At 34.2% G+C, this 12,702-nt stretch overlaps 1 protein-coding gene across 1 annotated transcript in view; it reads left to right on the top strand.

Moving 5' to 3' along the window:
- Positions 1-12,138, top strand: part of LOC129280881 (deleted in malignant brain tumors 1 protein-like) — a 51,181-nt gene extending 39,043 nt beyond the window's left edge. Inside the window, exons 8-10 of the mRNA XM_054916876.2 lie at positions 1,465-1,515; positions 3,261-3,348; positions 9,071-12,138. Coding sequence (XP_054772851.2) covers positions 1,465-1,515; positions 3,261-3,348; positions 9,071-9,233 — 302 coding nt within the window. The 3' untranslated portion in view covers positions 9,234-12,138. The remainder of the gene's footprint in view (positions 1-1,464; positions 1,516-3,260; positions 3,349-9,070) is intronic.
- Positions 12,139-12,702: the final 564 nt, after the last annotated feature.

Genomic DNA, 12,702 nt, shown 5'->3' with positions numbered 1-12,702 from the left:
ACAAAAATGCGAACGGACCCTGCGAAATGATATAGGGGTAGTCTCGCTTTACAACAATCTCTATAGGTGTGTCGAAGGAACTGCGTATACGACACTTTGCATGTACGAATGAAAATAAGATACGAGCGCTATCATTATTCGATGAATCCACATCAACCATGTTTAAGTAAACATTGATGTTTGTTCTGATATTGAACATCATATAGGAAGCAAAGGGTGACGTCTTTTACCTTGCATGTGATGGTAAAGGTGCAAATTGATGAAATCATTGCTTACTTTTATATGTTTATTTGCATGCATTATTTTATTTCTATGAACATATAATATTATATATAATAATTGACATGGCCACACATTTTCAAAAAGGAATAATAAAAATGTACGTAATAGTATATATAACAGAAACAAGAGCCAATGACTGGGTATAACCAAAAATAGGGGAAATTTTATTAATAAACGCTTGACAGAGTAAGGATTTATTAAAATAATAAGTTAAGCTATTTTTTCAATGAAGATTGATTACTCTCCAAAACATTGAGTAAAGTTTTACCCAATATTGGGTAGAAAGGAAACATGCCTGTTTGCTGTGTATTATTTTACCCCACATTGAGATATTTCAACGAAACATTGCGTAGAATATTTTTACCCAACTATTAACATGCATGTTCAGATTTTACCCAATATTGGGTAAATTTTTTTTTATAGTGTATTTTTTTATATTTGCACAACTCGATTTCGGAGTCAATATTTCGGGAAATCATGGATTTTGTTCAGCAATGTTCCATTAATTCATTCGCAAAGTGGGGTCAATTCATCAATAACTGTAATAAATGTTCTTGCAGTCAATAATAGACCAGTTCGGAGTTACCTTTCGTCATGTTCATTATGATAGGCAGATTTAAAAGCAAGATATTATGTAAGCATGCCTTACATAGCAGGGTGCATAAATTGCATAGACCAGGAGACTAAAATAGCACACAATGAACACTCTATAAAGGCATTTGTTGCACTTCTGCTATGAATGCATTAGCTTGTTGTTATATCAATGTACTTGAAAAACTTTGAAATACCAGTCGCTAGTAATCACTATATCAAAGTTGGTGCTTATCCCTTTAGATATTACACTGCCATGTCTCTTTAGTACAAATGACCTTCTTCTGATCATGCGCAGAATGGAAGTCAGAACTGGCTTCATATCCATGTTATATTTGTGTGTGAAAATGTACTTTCTTATACACAGGAGAGCAACGATTATAGTAAATTGACCATGTTCTGTCTTAGATATATTAAGTTATGCGCATGCTCATTTGATGTTGATTCATTTACTAATTATTATTATTACTTATTACTTATACGGCGCTTTCCCCATAAGGCCCAAAGCGCTACAATGAAAATACGAATTATATAATGCTAAATCATTTGGATGTTTTATAATATCTGTTGTTGATGTTGTTTTTATTGCAGTGTACAATAAATGGAACTCTTGGGAATTTAGAAGAACGATACTATTTATTTGTAAGTATACATTTTATGCTTCACAAGCTTTCTCCCCTATGTTTACAAACGACTTTATCAATGAACGTATAAAAAAAATCAAGCGCTAGATTTGATGTTTTTTTAAGCGAAAAAATGTACTCAGCATGATAAAGTGTAGGAAGAATTCGAATTCATATAGCGTTTTATATTACTCCTATTCTTATGCCCCCCATACCCCGTGTTGCAAGCTCGCACTTTCCACAATATCTAGGCACAATATCTTAAAATGTGACGATGTGCAATTCACTTGAAAGTCTACTTCTTTTGTGTGAACGACATAATTTAGCAATAAATCACATCAGGGTTTTTGTGTATATACAAGAAGGTGGTAAAATACTTTTGAGGGCTGTAAATGCAAGGGATTCTATGGGATATGTTTCTAATGCAAATTATGGTTATATCTTATGGTATCAAGAGCCCCTGGATTTGTCAAGGTGTCACGCCACTTGATAACGTTAATAATTAGCGTCATGTGAGAGTTTGCCCTGTAAATAAATTGGGGCGTTGCCAATTTAGAGTACGAGCTCATTTTATCCGAGTCCCGTATTCATGCAGATGTTTGGTTCAACAAGCTGCATTACTAGTTGATTAGCTCGATGATAACAGTTGTCATGGTGACGAAACTAAGGTCGTTCCGTGGGATGATTGTATCATCTAAATAATATAACAGTAATCCTGCTTCTATTAATGATGATATCAATTTATAATAAAAGATACGCACTTAAATTGTTTTCTTTAATATGTGAAAGTAATTATTGTTCCGTTTGCTATTTTCCTTTAAAACTACATTGACAATCCGTATATGTTCATATTTATCTCATTTGTCTGGTCTCTGCCCCCACTTCCTTTATCCTACCTCATCCCCCCCCCTTCCCCTCTGTATTACTCCCCCCCCCCCCCTTCACCCCCTCAGTCTCTCACTCTGTCTGTCTCTCTCTCTCTAGCTTTTACCATTATTATCAGGCATAACATCTGCACAATGAACTCTACAATGATCATGTTTACCAGCACATTAAAACAGACGTTAGGCATCTTATGTATATTTTATTACGCAGCATTGTATACAATATCGGTAACATGATGTAATTTATTATTCAACATTTCCAGAGGGCCCTTCTTAATCCAAATATGGGCTAACTTTTTTTCTAGACTGTGATTAGATCGTGTACCCACAATCATGCTCATTGAGGTGGTAATTGCTCGTAATGCCATTGTGATTGCCTTATTTCTGTAAGTCCCGCCCGTATTTTAAAACCACGACATAATTTAATTGTCAATTATTATTACTGCGATGGTAATGAACAATTTAAAGCAGTGCACGTGGGAGACCTTTTGTTATCGCATCGTCCCAGTGACCAAACCTTGAACTTTACCGCGAGATCAATATCAGTCTGGATTAAAAGTACGCGAGAAAAACGCCCTTTTGCAAAACGTATTGTCTTGAACAAATTTTATAATTAAACATGTGGTGGTATGTAACCATACCATTATCACCATAATAATATGATGATTTTGATGATCATAATAATGCTAATAATAATATAATCTAATAACAATAGTAATTAAAATAAAGATTGCAATTATTGTAATAGTGATAATAATAAATTATATACACCATAATGCGTAATATCCACTGATTATCTTCCAAACTCCTTTTTTTTCAGATTGCTCTTAAATAATATCCCATGGTATTGAAATACTTATTTCTTTTCTTTGTTTTGTAGCATTGATTGCTGTATGCGTCTTATTCTTGATGTTCATGCTGACTATATGCTATCTGTTGTGTGGAGACACTAAAAAGAAACATGATGGGTAAGTCTTTTCAAATCGTTCTATTCGCACTAATAATCGATTCTAAACTGGAAAAAAAATGTTGTTCCAGTAGAATTATGTCATGAGAAAGTTGCTGACTATATGCGTAAGTCTTTCGAATGAACATTAATTGTCAAAATGAAATCGTTAATGTAGATCTAGATATTGTACATTTTGTATCAGCCTAATTCATATACAATTGCATTATAGTCAATTCTGTACAATGATTTGGGGGAATTTTTCCCCAAACAGGCACGGGTAATAACACTGAAATTGACAAGATAGTCTTCTGAAAAGATCATACTGAATCTAACTGCTTCTTACGATGTGTTTACGTTATGGAAGTTCTAGTTCAAATTCATGTTTTTCTTTCATTTTCATCAATCAACTACAGATAAACAATACAACTTGTACAATAGTATTATTTTATGATAACAAAAGCTTGTAAACTTACGAATATGCACTGGCCCGTTCACCATCAAGAGGCACGTATAATGTAGAGGTGTTGTGGCTAAGTGGATAAGTCTCCGGACTTTGAACAACAAGGTCCGGGGATCAAATCCCACCGCAGCGCTCGCGTCCCTTAGCAAGGCGTTTATCTACATTTACCACTCTTCACCCAGGTGTAGTAAATGGGTACCCGGTAGAAAGGAATTCCTTGAATGCTCGTGGGCCCGACCAGGGAAGCCGTGCTAAAGCAGGGGTAAAAGTATGCAGCGCTTAGAAACATTAAGCGCTATATATATGCTGCATATTACTATTATTATTATTAAAATAATGAACTCGATATACATATTCATATTTTCTTTTTCATTCTATGTCACCTCATAGCTTCTCTCGTCTTGATGAGGACAGGTTTGTAAATAGAAACATAGCTAACCCATTTTGAAATGTATCGCTCTTGCAAAAATATATATTAAAATGATATCCATGTATTGACTCGCTTCCCTCTGGAAAAAAAAACCGATATCCTTTATAATACACCCTATTCCTTGTAGCAAAAACACAATTATCTGAATCTCTAAGAAGAAAGCAGACCGTTTGCAGAAAAGGAGTTCTTTGTGTTGCTTTTCCAAAGATTCTGGAGATAATTGTTATCGTGTATGTAAAAAACACAGCCTTCCTACGAAAATATAAAACAAAATATCGCATCTCCAGCGCCTAGCCCTTTCTGGAGAAAGACCTGGTATATATTTGTTTGGAGTAACACCCTATACCTCCTAAAATATAAAATTACTTGTTTCCGATAAATCCCTGTACAGTGGTTATATGTTTATGTACCTATATATCATATTCATACCCAGCGCTTTATGTATTAAATCTACTTCTTATCCAATTTTGCTTTGATGGAATGTAAAATTAGTAAAGGATTTTGGAAGGAAACGGAATATATGATAAATGAAGGTTCCCAAGTAGATGTTAAGTTTAGTTTTAAAAATATAATATTTGGTTTCGATGAGAAAAAAAATTATGCATTGAATTGTTTGGTATATAGAATTAAACGACATTTATTTCTACAAAAGTTAAATAGTAAAAACCTGTGTTTGCATATGCAAAGAAAAAATGATTCAGTATTATGAAGATGAGAGATATATGAGTTCTATGTTGTGCCTGTTTAACAAATTTAATAATTAATTCTTTATTTGCTTGAGAGAAAGTATTATTGTTTGAGTTGATTTATTGATTGTATAACAATCTATATTTTGAAAATATTTTATTCAGTAAAAGGCCTTTGGAGGCTTAAAAAGAAGAAAAACAATACTTTGCTTTTGCAATTTTCTTCCCTTTCCCCTGGTCATTGGAGTACCTTTAATAAGCAATTGAATATTTCCAAATACGTGTTGATATATAGGTGCTATCAATGAAAGTAGGATTATGGTTTTATGAGGCTTATTTTCTTTTGGCGTTTAAGTTATACCATTAATGTTATACCAGGTTCGATTCGGTGTTAATCGTTGGTGTGCGGCACACAACCATATACTAGTAAATGTTTGGTAAGTCGAATGAGCAGGTTTGTAAATTTCACCGCCAACGTAACAAAACACTGCATGAATAGTATTTTAAGGATACTAATTACTGACGAACACACTAATTTTTTTATGATTCCAAAAATAAATATTTACCATGTAGGTTTTATTGGCTAAACCCACTGGATGAGATGAACAGTTTGGACATACCTAGGAATAAAAGCGATGAAGTACCATGTTGAAAACCTGTACATTTCTCACAAAATGATTACGTTCATGTAGAATATTTTACATGATCCTGGTGATGTACATGTATTAAATCTAAATTTTGATGTATAATTTCATAATCATAATGTCTACATTTCTGTCGGTGAGGCGACGGTCAAAACAAACTGCATATTCGTTTTGTCACGTGGATGTAGCAATAGCAATATCAGCGAACTACATATAGTATGAAGATTTTTAGGAAACATTAGGCCCCCATTCCACAGAACGGAGACCGTTGAAAGACCACTGAAAGACTTACAATTGGTGAGGTCTTACAGCGATCTTCAAGATCACTGAAATTTGTCATCTCTGTGGAATGGCTCATAAAGACCCCTCAAAGAACTTTGAAAGACTGATGGATATTTCTTGTCTTACTGGTCTTAGACTAGTGCTATAAAGATCTTCCAATGGTCTTTCAGAGATCTTTTATGCAACAAGTGATCTTTCAGAATTCTTTCCATGGACTTTGCCTGGTCTTTCAATGATCTTTCAATGATCTATCATGAGTCTTACAGTGATCTCTGCAAAAATCTTGAGAGACTGCCGAAAGATCATTGAAAGACTATGAAGACCTTTGAAAGTTCATCGAAAGACTGCTGAAAGACTGCCGAAAGACCACTGAAAGACCATTTTCCTATAAGACCGTTGTAAGACTGTTTTGAACCGTTTCAAAAAGTTTTGGAGCCCATGAAGACCACGAAGACCGCTGAAAGATTGGTCAGGACTTGTGTAAGACCTCAAGGACCATTGTAGGTTCATTGAGAGACCTCTGTAAGATCGACCAAAATTCATGGTCTTTGAAAGGTCTTTCAGCGGTCTTGCTCAAAAGGGACCATAATCATTAACATCGCACAGATATTACATCGCCTATATATTATTTGTGGTCAATGCCAATAGATACCATGCGCCAAGTGTTGGCCATTTCCACGATAGTATCAAAAAGCTAAATATTTTATCATTGACTTCGAAGGTAAAGGTTTTAGATATATAGAGATGCCCATCGTAAAAGAATAACTAATCCATTATACGGTATTTAAATGTATAATTTTTTTTTTTGAAGTTTAGTACATTATAAAGTGAAAATCCCAAGGGGAACTGACGGTGTCACAATGGGACCACACCCAACTGCCGGGTCAACACAATGGTGTTGGATTATATCATATGTTGTTTTAATATATATGAATCGATGTGCAATGACTGTAATTACGCTAAATGGTTTGGGCTTCATATTCTCTGTATGAACCATACATGTAGCATCCTAGTATGAGAGTGGATTCACGATTGGAGCGTCCCCTATAGTTTTTAAGGGATTCATCAACTGATTTGCATCTTTTTTATCGAGGAATTCAAATGTTTGATTTGGGGAAACAAACATTTGGGTTAAAACACCTTTCTTGCATGGACCTGGCCACGGTGGATTATCTATTGTCACTGGGTGCTGTGACAATGATTAGCACCCCCGGTAACAAAGAATAATACTCCGTGGATAGTTCCCTGCTTTCTTAGGGTAGATTCGTTCATAATTTCACCTACCCCCCCCCCCCCACAAAAAAAATGATTCTGTATACTTGAATACATGCACTTATCATGGAAAATGCTTATGGTATTCATAAACATGCATCACGAAAGATATATTCTGTATAAGTGATTGGCCTAATGACTGCGCTCACTTGGCCATTAACCATGTTAACTGGTGTCGAAATATATCGTGTATATGAAGAGCTCACTTGCAAAAGGGGTTAGGTCCATTATTCATCAAATTTGATTATTTGGTCTCAATGTATAGGATGATACCAAAGAAAAGTTGAAATTCCTATTTAAAAGTTATCAAAAATGGCAAAGAAATATCACTTTTTTTCAAAAGGGGTTAGGTCCATTTCAGTTTAGTTGCAAAAGGGATTAGGTCCACACCGATTTTTTTTTGGAAAAGAATATTTCAAGAAATATGAATAAAGGTAGATTTCTTTTATACCCAATTTTATGTTGTCATGGTAGGGAATCTTGAAAATTTAGTTTCGCATAAGAATATGCAATATAGGAGAGTTAAAAAAAATGATTTTCTTGGAGTGGACCTAACCCCTTTTGCAAACAAACTCTTCTGAAGAGCTCATTTGTCAAAAGGGGTTAGGTCCATTGTTCATAAATTTTATTGTTTTCTGTCTCAAAACCTAAATTTTTAGTCGCTTTGATAAAAACAAAGAAAATTTGAAATTTTTAGTAGCTCTATAAGATGATACCAAAGAAAAGTTGAAATTCCTATTTAAAAGTGATCAAAAATGGCAAAGAAAAATCAATTTTTTAATCAAAATAGATTGGATTCATTTCAGTTTACTTGCAAAAGGGCTTAGGTCCACAATGATACTTTTTAAAAGAATTAATAGAAACAAATTGAAGACAGGTAGATTTCTTTTATACCCAATTTTATGTTCACATGATAGGGTAGTACATCATGACAATTTAGTTTCTCATAAGAATATTGCAGTAAGTGAGAATAAAAAACATGTTTTTTCTCAGAATGGTCCAAAGTGGACTTAAGCCCTTTTGCAACTAAACTCTTCATATATCAGTTATCGACCTGAAATTATGGAACGGTTTGAGAGCTTTCGTTTGTAGTTACACTTCAGCACTTCATCCTAGCTAGTGAGTTGGAAGTAGACTCCTTGATCCAAACTTAACAGATCGTATGGATAAAAATACACACATTTATAGACAGATCTCTAGTTTTGCATTATTAGCCATGCTTACTGCGTGAGCAGTTGGACCATGTCAAAGTAACAATTTCAGTAGGCATGGAAAAGAAATGCTGAATAACCCAAAGGCACAAAAATGTGATTTTATTATATGAATATTTGATAAACAGGAATGCACTTTAACAATACAGTGATCGCTTAAAAAGTAGCAGATCGATAGTTTGTAACATGCAAAATATACATATATGTGACTGTCAACATAAAGAAGCATGCGCTAATCAGGCGTATATTATGTCTAATGTTGTAAACCACATGATTAATTATATTCGTCAGCCGTATATTTTGTATATTATTTAAAATTGTGAGCAAGCTTCCAAGTTGTTGTATTTTTCCCCCAACATGACAGAAGTCGCGAAACTAATTGAGTTTGACTTTCCCAATAATACCAGTAATACATTAACATATTACATTGGCCATGATCAAGGTCCGTGGCATAACATTTACTATTACAGTAACTTTGCAATCCAATCGTAACTACCATGGTAACAATACTCAACAGCCAATCGAAACCAAAGGTCCCATGGGAATTAACACTGGATGGAAAATATACTATAATCATAAATTTTATGGACAAGGGTCCTGGCATATTCACATTTTAAATAGACGGTAGCACAATATTTTTTTTTCCATTTTACGGGCTAATAATAATAATTCCTTGTGAAGCACATTCACATGGTGGAACAAAAAATATAAATATGATTGATTACTGATTACCGTTTATTTTCATCCCGTGTTCAGCAGATATTACGGGATCAACACGGACAGTGGAGAGCGGCATACTCATGACGGGGAGACCAGCCCGAAGGAGGAGTACAAGGCGGTAGGAATGGAGGATGCAGGAGACATAGACGAGGAGGGCCGGGAAGCAGTCATTCCGCTAGCTTCTGAGGTCGATGTTTAGTGTTTGCATAGCGAGGTTTCTGTCAGCTTCTCGGCGACCAGGCTTGTGCGCCAATGCCAACGATCAGCTTGCTACTTGGCTAACACAGTATGAGTTCACATAATGTGCTTTCTATTATTTTACCATGGTATATCTCGGACCAACAAGCTCACCCTGAGATTATTCTCTTCGGATGTTGTTCTGGATAGCTGGCCGTGATGGTCCATGACCCATGTATGTAAGGTGGTCCCAGAGTACGAGATATGACAGCTTATGTTAATGGTAGATTTTGGTGATTCCATGCTAGAAAAATTTATCAGCCATTTTCGCAACATTTTTAACCCTACTGTCCAAACAATCGAAGAACTTCACTTTGTTTTGTGGTAATATTAAAGTACTACTGGAAAGTCATCTGAAAAAACTCTCTTTTAGAGTGTAACAATGGCCCACCATCATGAGAGCGAGGTTACATGTATATTTCTATTATGATATTGATGGAAGCAGATGAATTCCTCACGTGCAACCTGCTCAAAGTCAAAATAATGCAAGCACTGCGCATGCAAGGCGCCGGAAGCTAGGGTAGCATTCAATAGCTATTTTTTTGTTATTAGATGATTAAAAGCTTAAATCAATTGTAATAGTGTTGTTGTTGATATATATCAGAAAATACAAATATGATTTTAGATTAGAGATTTGAACAATTATTAGATTATCGTAGCTATATCTGCATTCATAATCGCGATTATTGATGTCTCAATATGTCATATTTGTTTCTTATGGCTGGAATAATTGTCATTTCTGCTGCCAAAATATTGGGGCGATTAAGATTTATTGTTGATGTGAAGGTGAAAATCTCAAGTGTTTATACTGCCCTATGTAAATAGTTATACTTGGTTCTTTCTTTTTAAACTGGTTCCTCTCTCTCCATTTAATTCAAGAAGTGACATGTATATAATGTTAAGCGGGATGTGTTTAAAAAATAGACACTGTCTATAAGGGCTCATGCCTTGAAAATGGCGTCGAGACTGCATAATGATGAGTATCCTGCGAACGTTTCTAAATCACCGATTGTTTTCATTTTCAAAGGTATAAAGTAGAGCAATACAAATATCTTCACATTTCATTAAGAAGATCCGGTATCGAGTAAAGTTATAGTTTTTCTTGTAACATCCTTACTTTAATCTGTATTCCATCATGATCTTACGGTGTTACTCTGTAGGCTCTATGGTTATATTATTTTCCTGCAATGCGTGTATAAGGTCCCCAATTCTCTTACATTAAGATATTTGATACGGGGAATGCTAAACGTGCAGGGTTGTGATCTTAAAGTCAAAGTGTAGATATAAGATACATTTATACAAAGGAAATATATAGAAATTCATATACATGTAGGTGTGGAAATAGACTCTCATGTTTTGTCTTTGACGTTTTAGAAACTTGTATTTAGAAGATGTATAAACTGGAAAACATGCCTCTTTTAACAATACCAGTGTGAATTAATGCCTTTTAAAATTACATAAAAAAAAGACTCGTATGGAAGGTTTGGCAAACAGTGATGGATCAAAGGGGGAAAAATGGTGCTAAAAAATAGTACTTTGACCTATATATCTGGTCATTCGATAGTTGTGATAAAGATAATACCCTAGATATTTTACGTTTAGTAACCATAATTATTTCCTGTATAGCTATGTTACAACGAGAATTTTTTTGTCGAAAACAGTCATAGTGCTTTTTGAACGTAGCGATGTTATGACTTAACTCAGTTAAAATATAAAGAGGTGGATCAAAATATTGAAATTTTTAACAAAATTAACTAATTGATTAGAACGATGCGTTTCATGCTGCAATGTTTGTTACCATTCTGCACACAATCAGGAGAGCATTTCATTAAACGGGATGTCAGAGGTTTTATATGACAAGGCCTATTTTATCCGACAGTTCCCATAGTATTATTGCTTCTCAGCCAGTCAAAATCAAGGAAAGTTGTCCGATCCGAAAACAATTGTTGGACGGAAATATTGATAGAATGCCAACCAAGGAATGAAAACAACCACGTTTTGTATACCTCTTGCGTTACATTTTTTTATACGTGTGTGCTTTGGTCAATTTTATACAAAGCAGTTTATCTTAAATCAAAAAAAAAATACGCACAACACACGATAGAACTGCACTTAAGATTGTATTTGATTAGGTTTAAAGTGGGCGTGGCTGTTCGTAAAACTTGACACGGGAGAGCTAATTGCTGAAGCATTAATATATTGAAAATTCTTAAATAGGGTATTATTAAATGCCGTTTAGTTATTGTAGATGTTATTTATTCATATACCTTGCATTTTATACATTTTGTTGGAATGTCGGAATTTATTAAAAGCTAAATATTTTAACGAGATTTTATGGAATAAAAGGGAAAAAATATTAAGATTTTATACGTTTTTACATGATTTCAGATATTTTCTTTTGTTTTTCAGATGTAAAAATTATTTCATGAAAAACTATTACTCTTTGTATATATATTTTTTTTATTTGGGGTAGAATTTCAATGTGTTTCTATTTCTTTGTTATATTTCTTGTTCTTCCAACCTAGTAGGCACAACGTGGGACTACACTGTGAAAGCTAAAGTGCTAAGATTAACACCAGTCAGTGTTCTGACAGGACCATACGATGAGGTGAACACCGAATAGTGCTAAAATAACATACGCAATCAGTTCTCGTGACTTTTCTTAGTAGGGTCCATGGTGAGATAAAGTTATTTGCACAATGATAACACCAACGGTTTAATCAATTTAATACTGGTATAGAATGATTGGTGTAATACTCCCAGAACACCGACTGGTTTAGTTCTAACACCATTGATTTTGCAGTGTATGAACTCTTGAAAAAGAATATAGTTTATCCTGAAATATATACCCTTTCTAGTCTTTAAGTAAAAAATAAATAAACCTGAAACATCTTACCTCAACAAAAGAAAATTGGAAGTTCTTAATATCAATCTTGTAAAATCAGAGCTATTTATTATCTTTGTCTATTAAATCATAGAAAAAAAACTTTATCAGATTTTTAACTGGTTATCAATGCATTTGATATTTATTCTTATCTTGTATATATTTGTCTATCGTAAAGAATCTGTAAATAATTGTTGTAATGAGATAAGCTTTGAAATACTTCGTTACCATGGCAACCGCTGCGTCTGATGCCGTGGTGTTGTAAATATCGTTCTCGTATATAAGCCTATGAAATCTTGACGTGCAATGGTTAGAATATGTGTTCGTTTACTGTGTAGATAATGTTTAGACGATGTGTAGAAATGGTAGATGATGTAGATGTGATTATCTTAAAATGTTCCTTACTTATTACGATGTTTACCGTGTGTGTCCGTTACATAGATGCGTGATGTTAGTGGTCTGGTGACAAAACGTATGATTACACGTCTTGTTCGCTAATATAACAAAGAATATTTCCTAAGTTTTTAAAACCCTTTTTACGTACGCT

The sequence above is a fragment of the Lytechinus pictus genome, chromosome 17 (assembly GCF_037042905.1).
Source record: "Lytechinus pictus isolate F3 Inbred chromosome 17, Lp3.0, whole genome shotgun sequence".
Taxonomy (NCBI): domain Eukaryota; kingdom Metazoa; phylum Echinodermata; class Echinoidea; order Temnopleuroida; family Toxopneustidae; genus Lytechinus; species Lytechinus pictus.
Note: the sequence above shows the minus strand (reverse complement) of the source record. Positions and strands in the feature narration are given on the sequence as shown.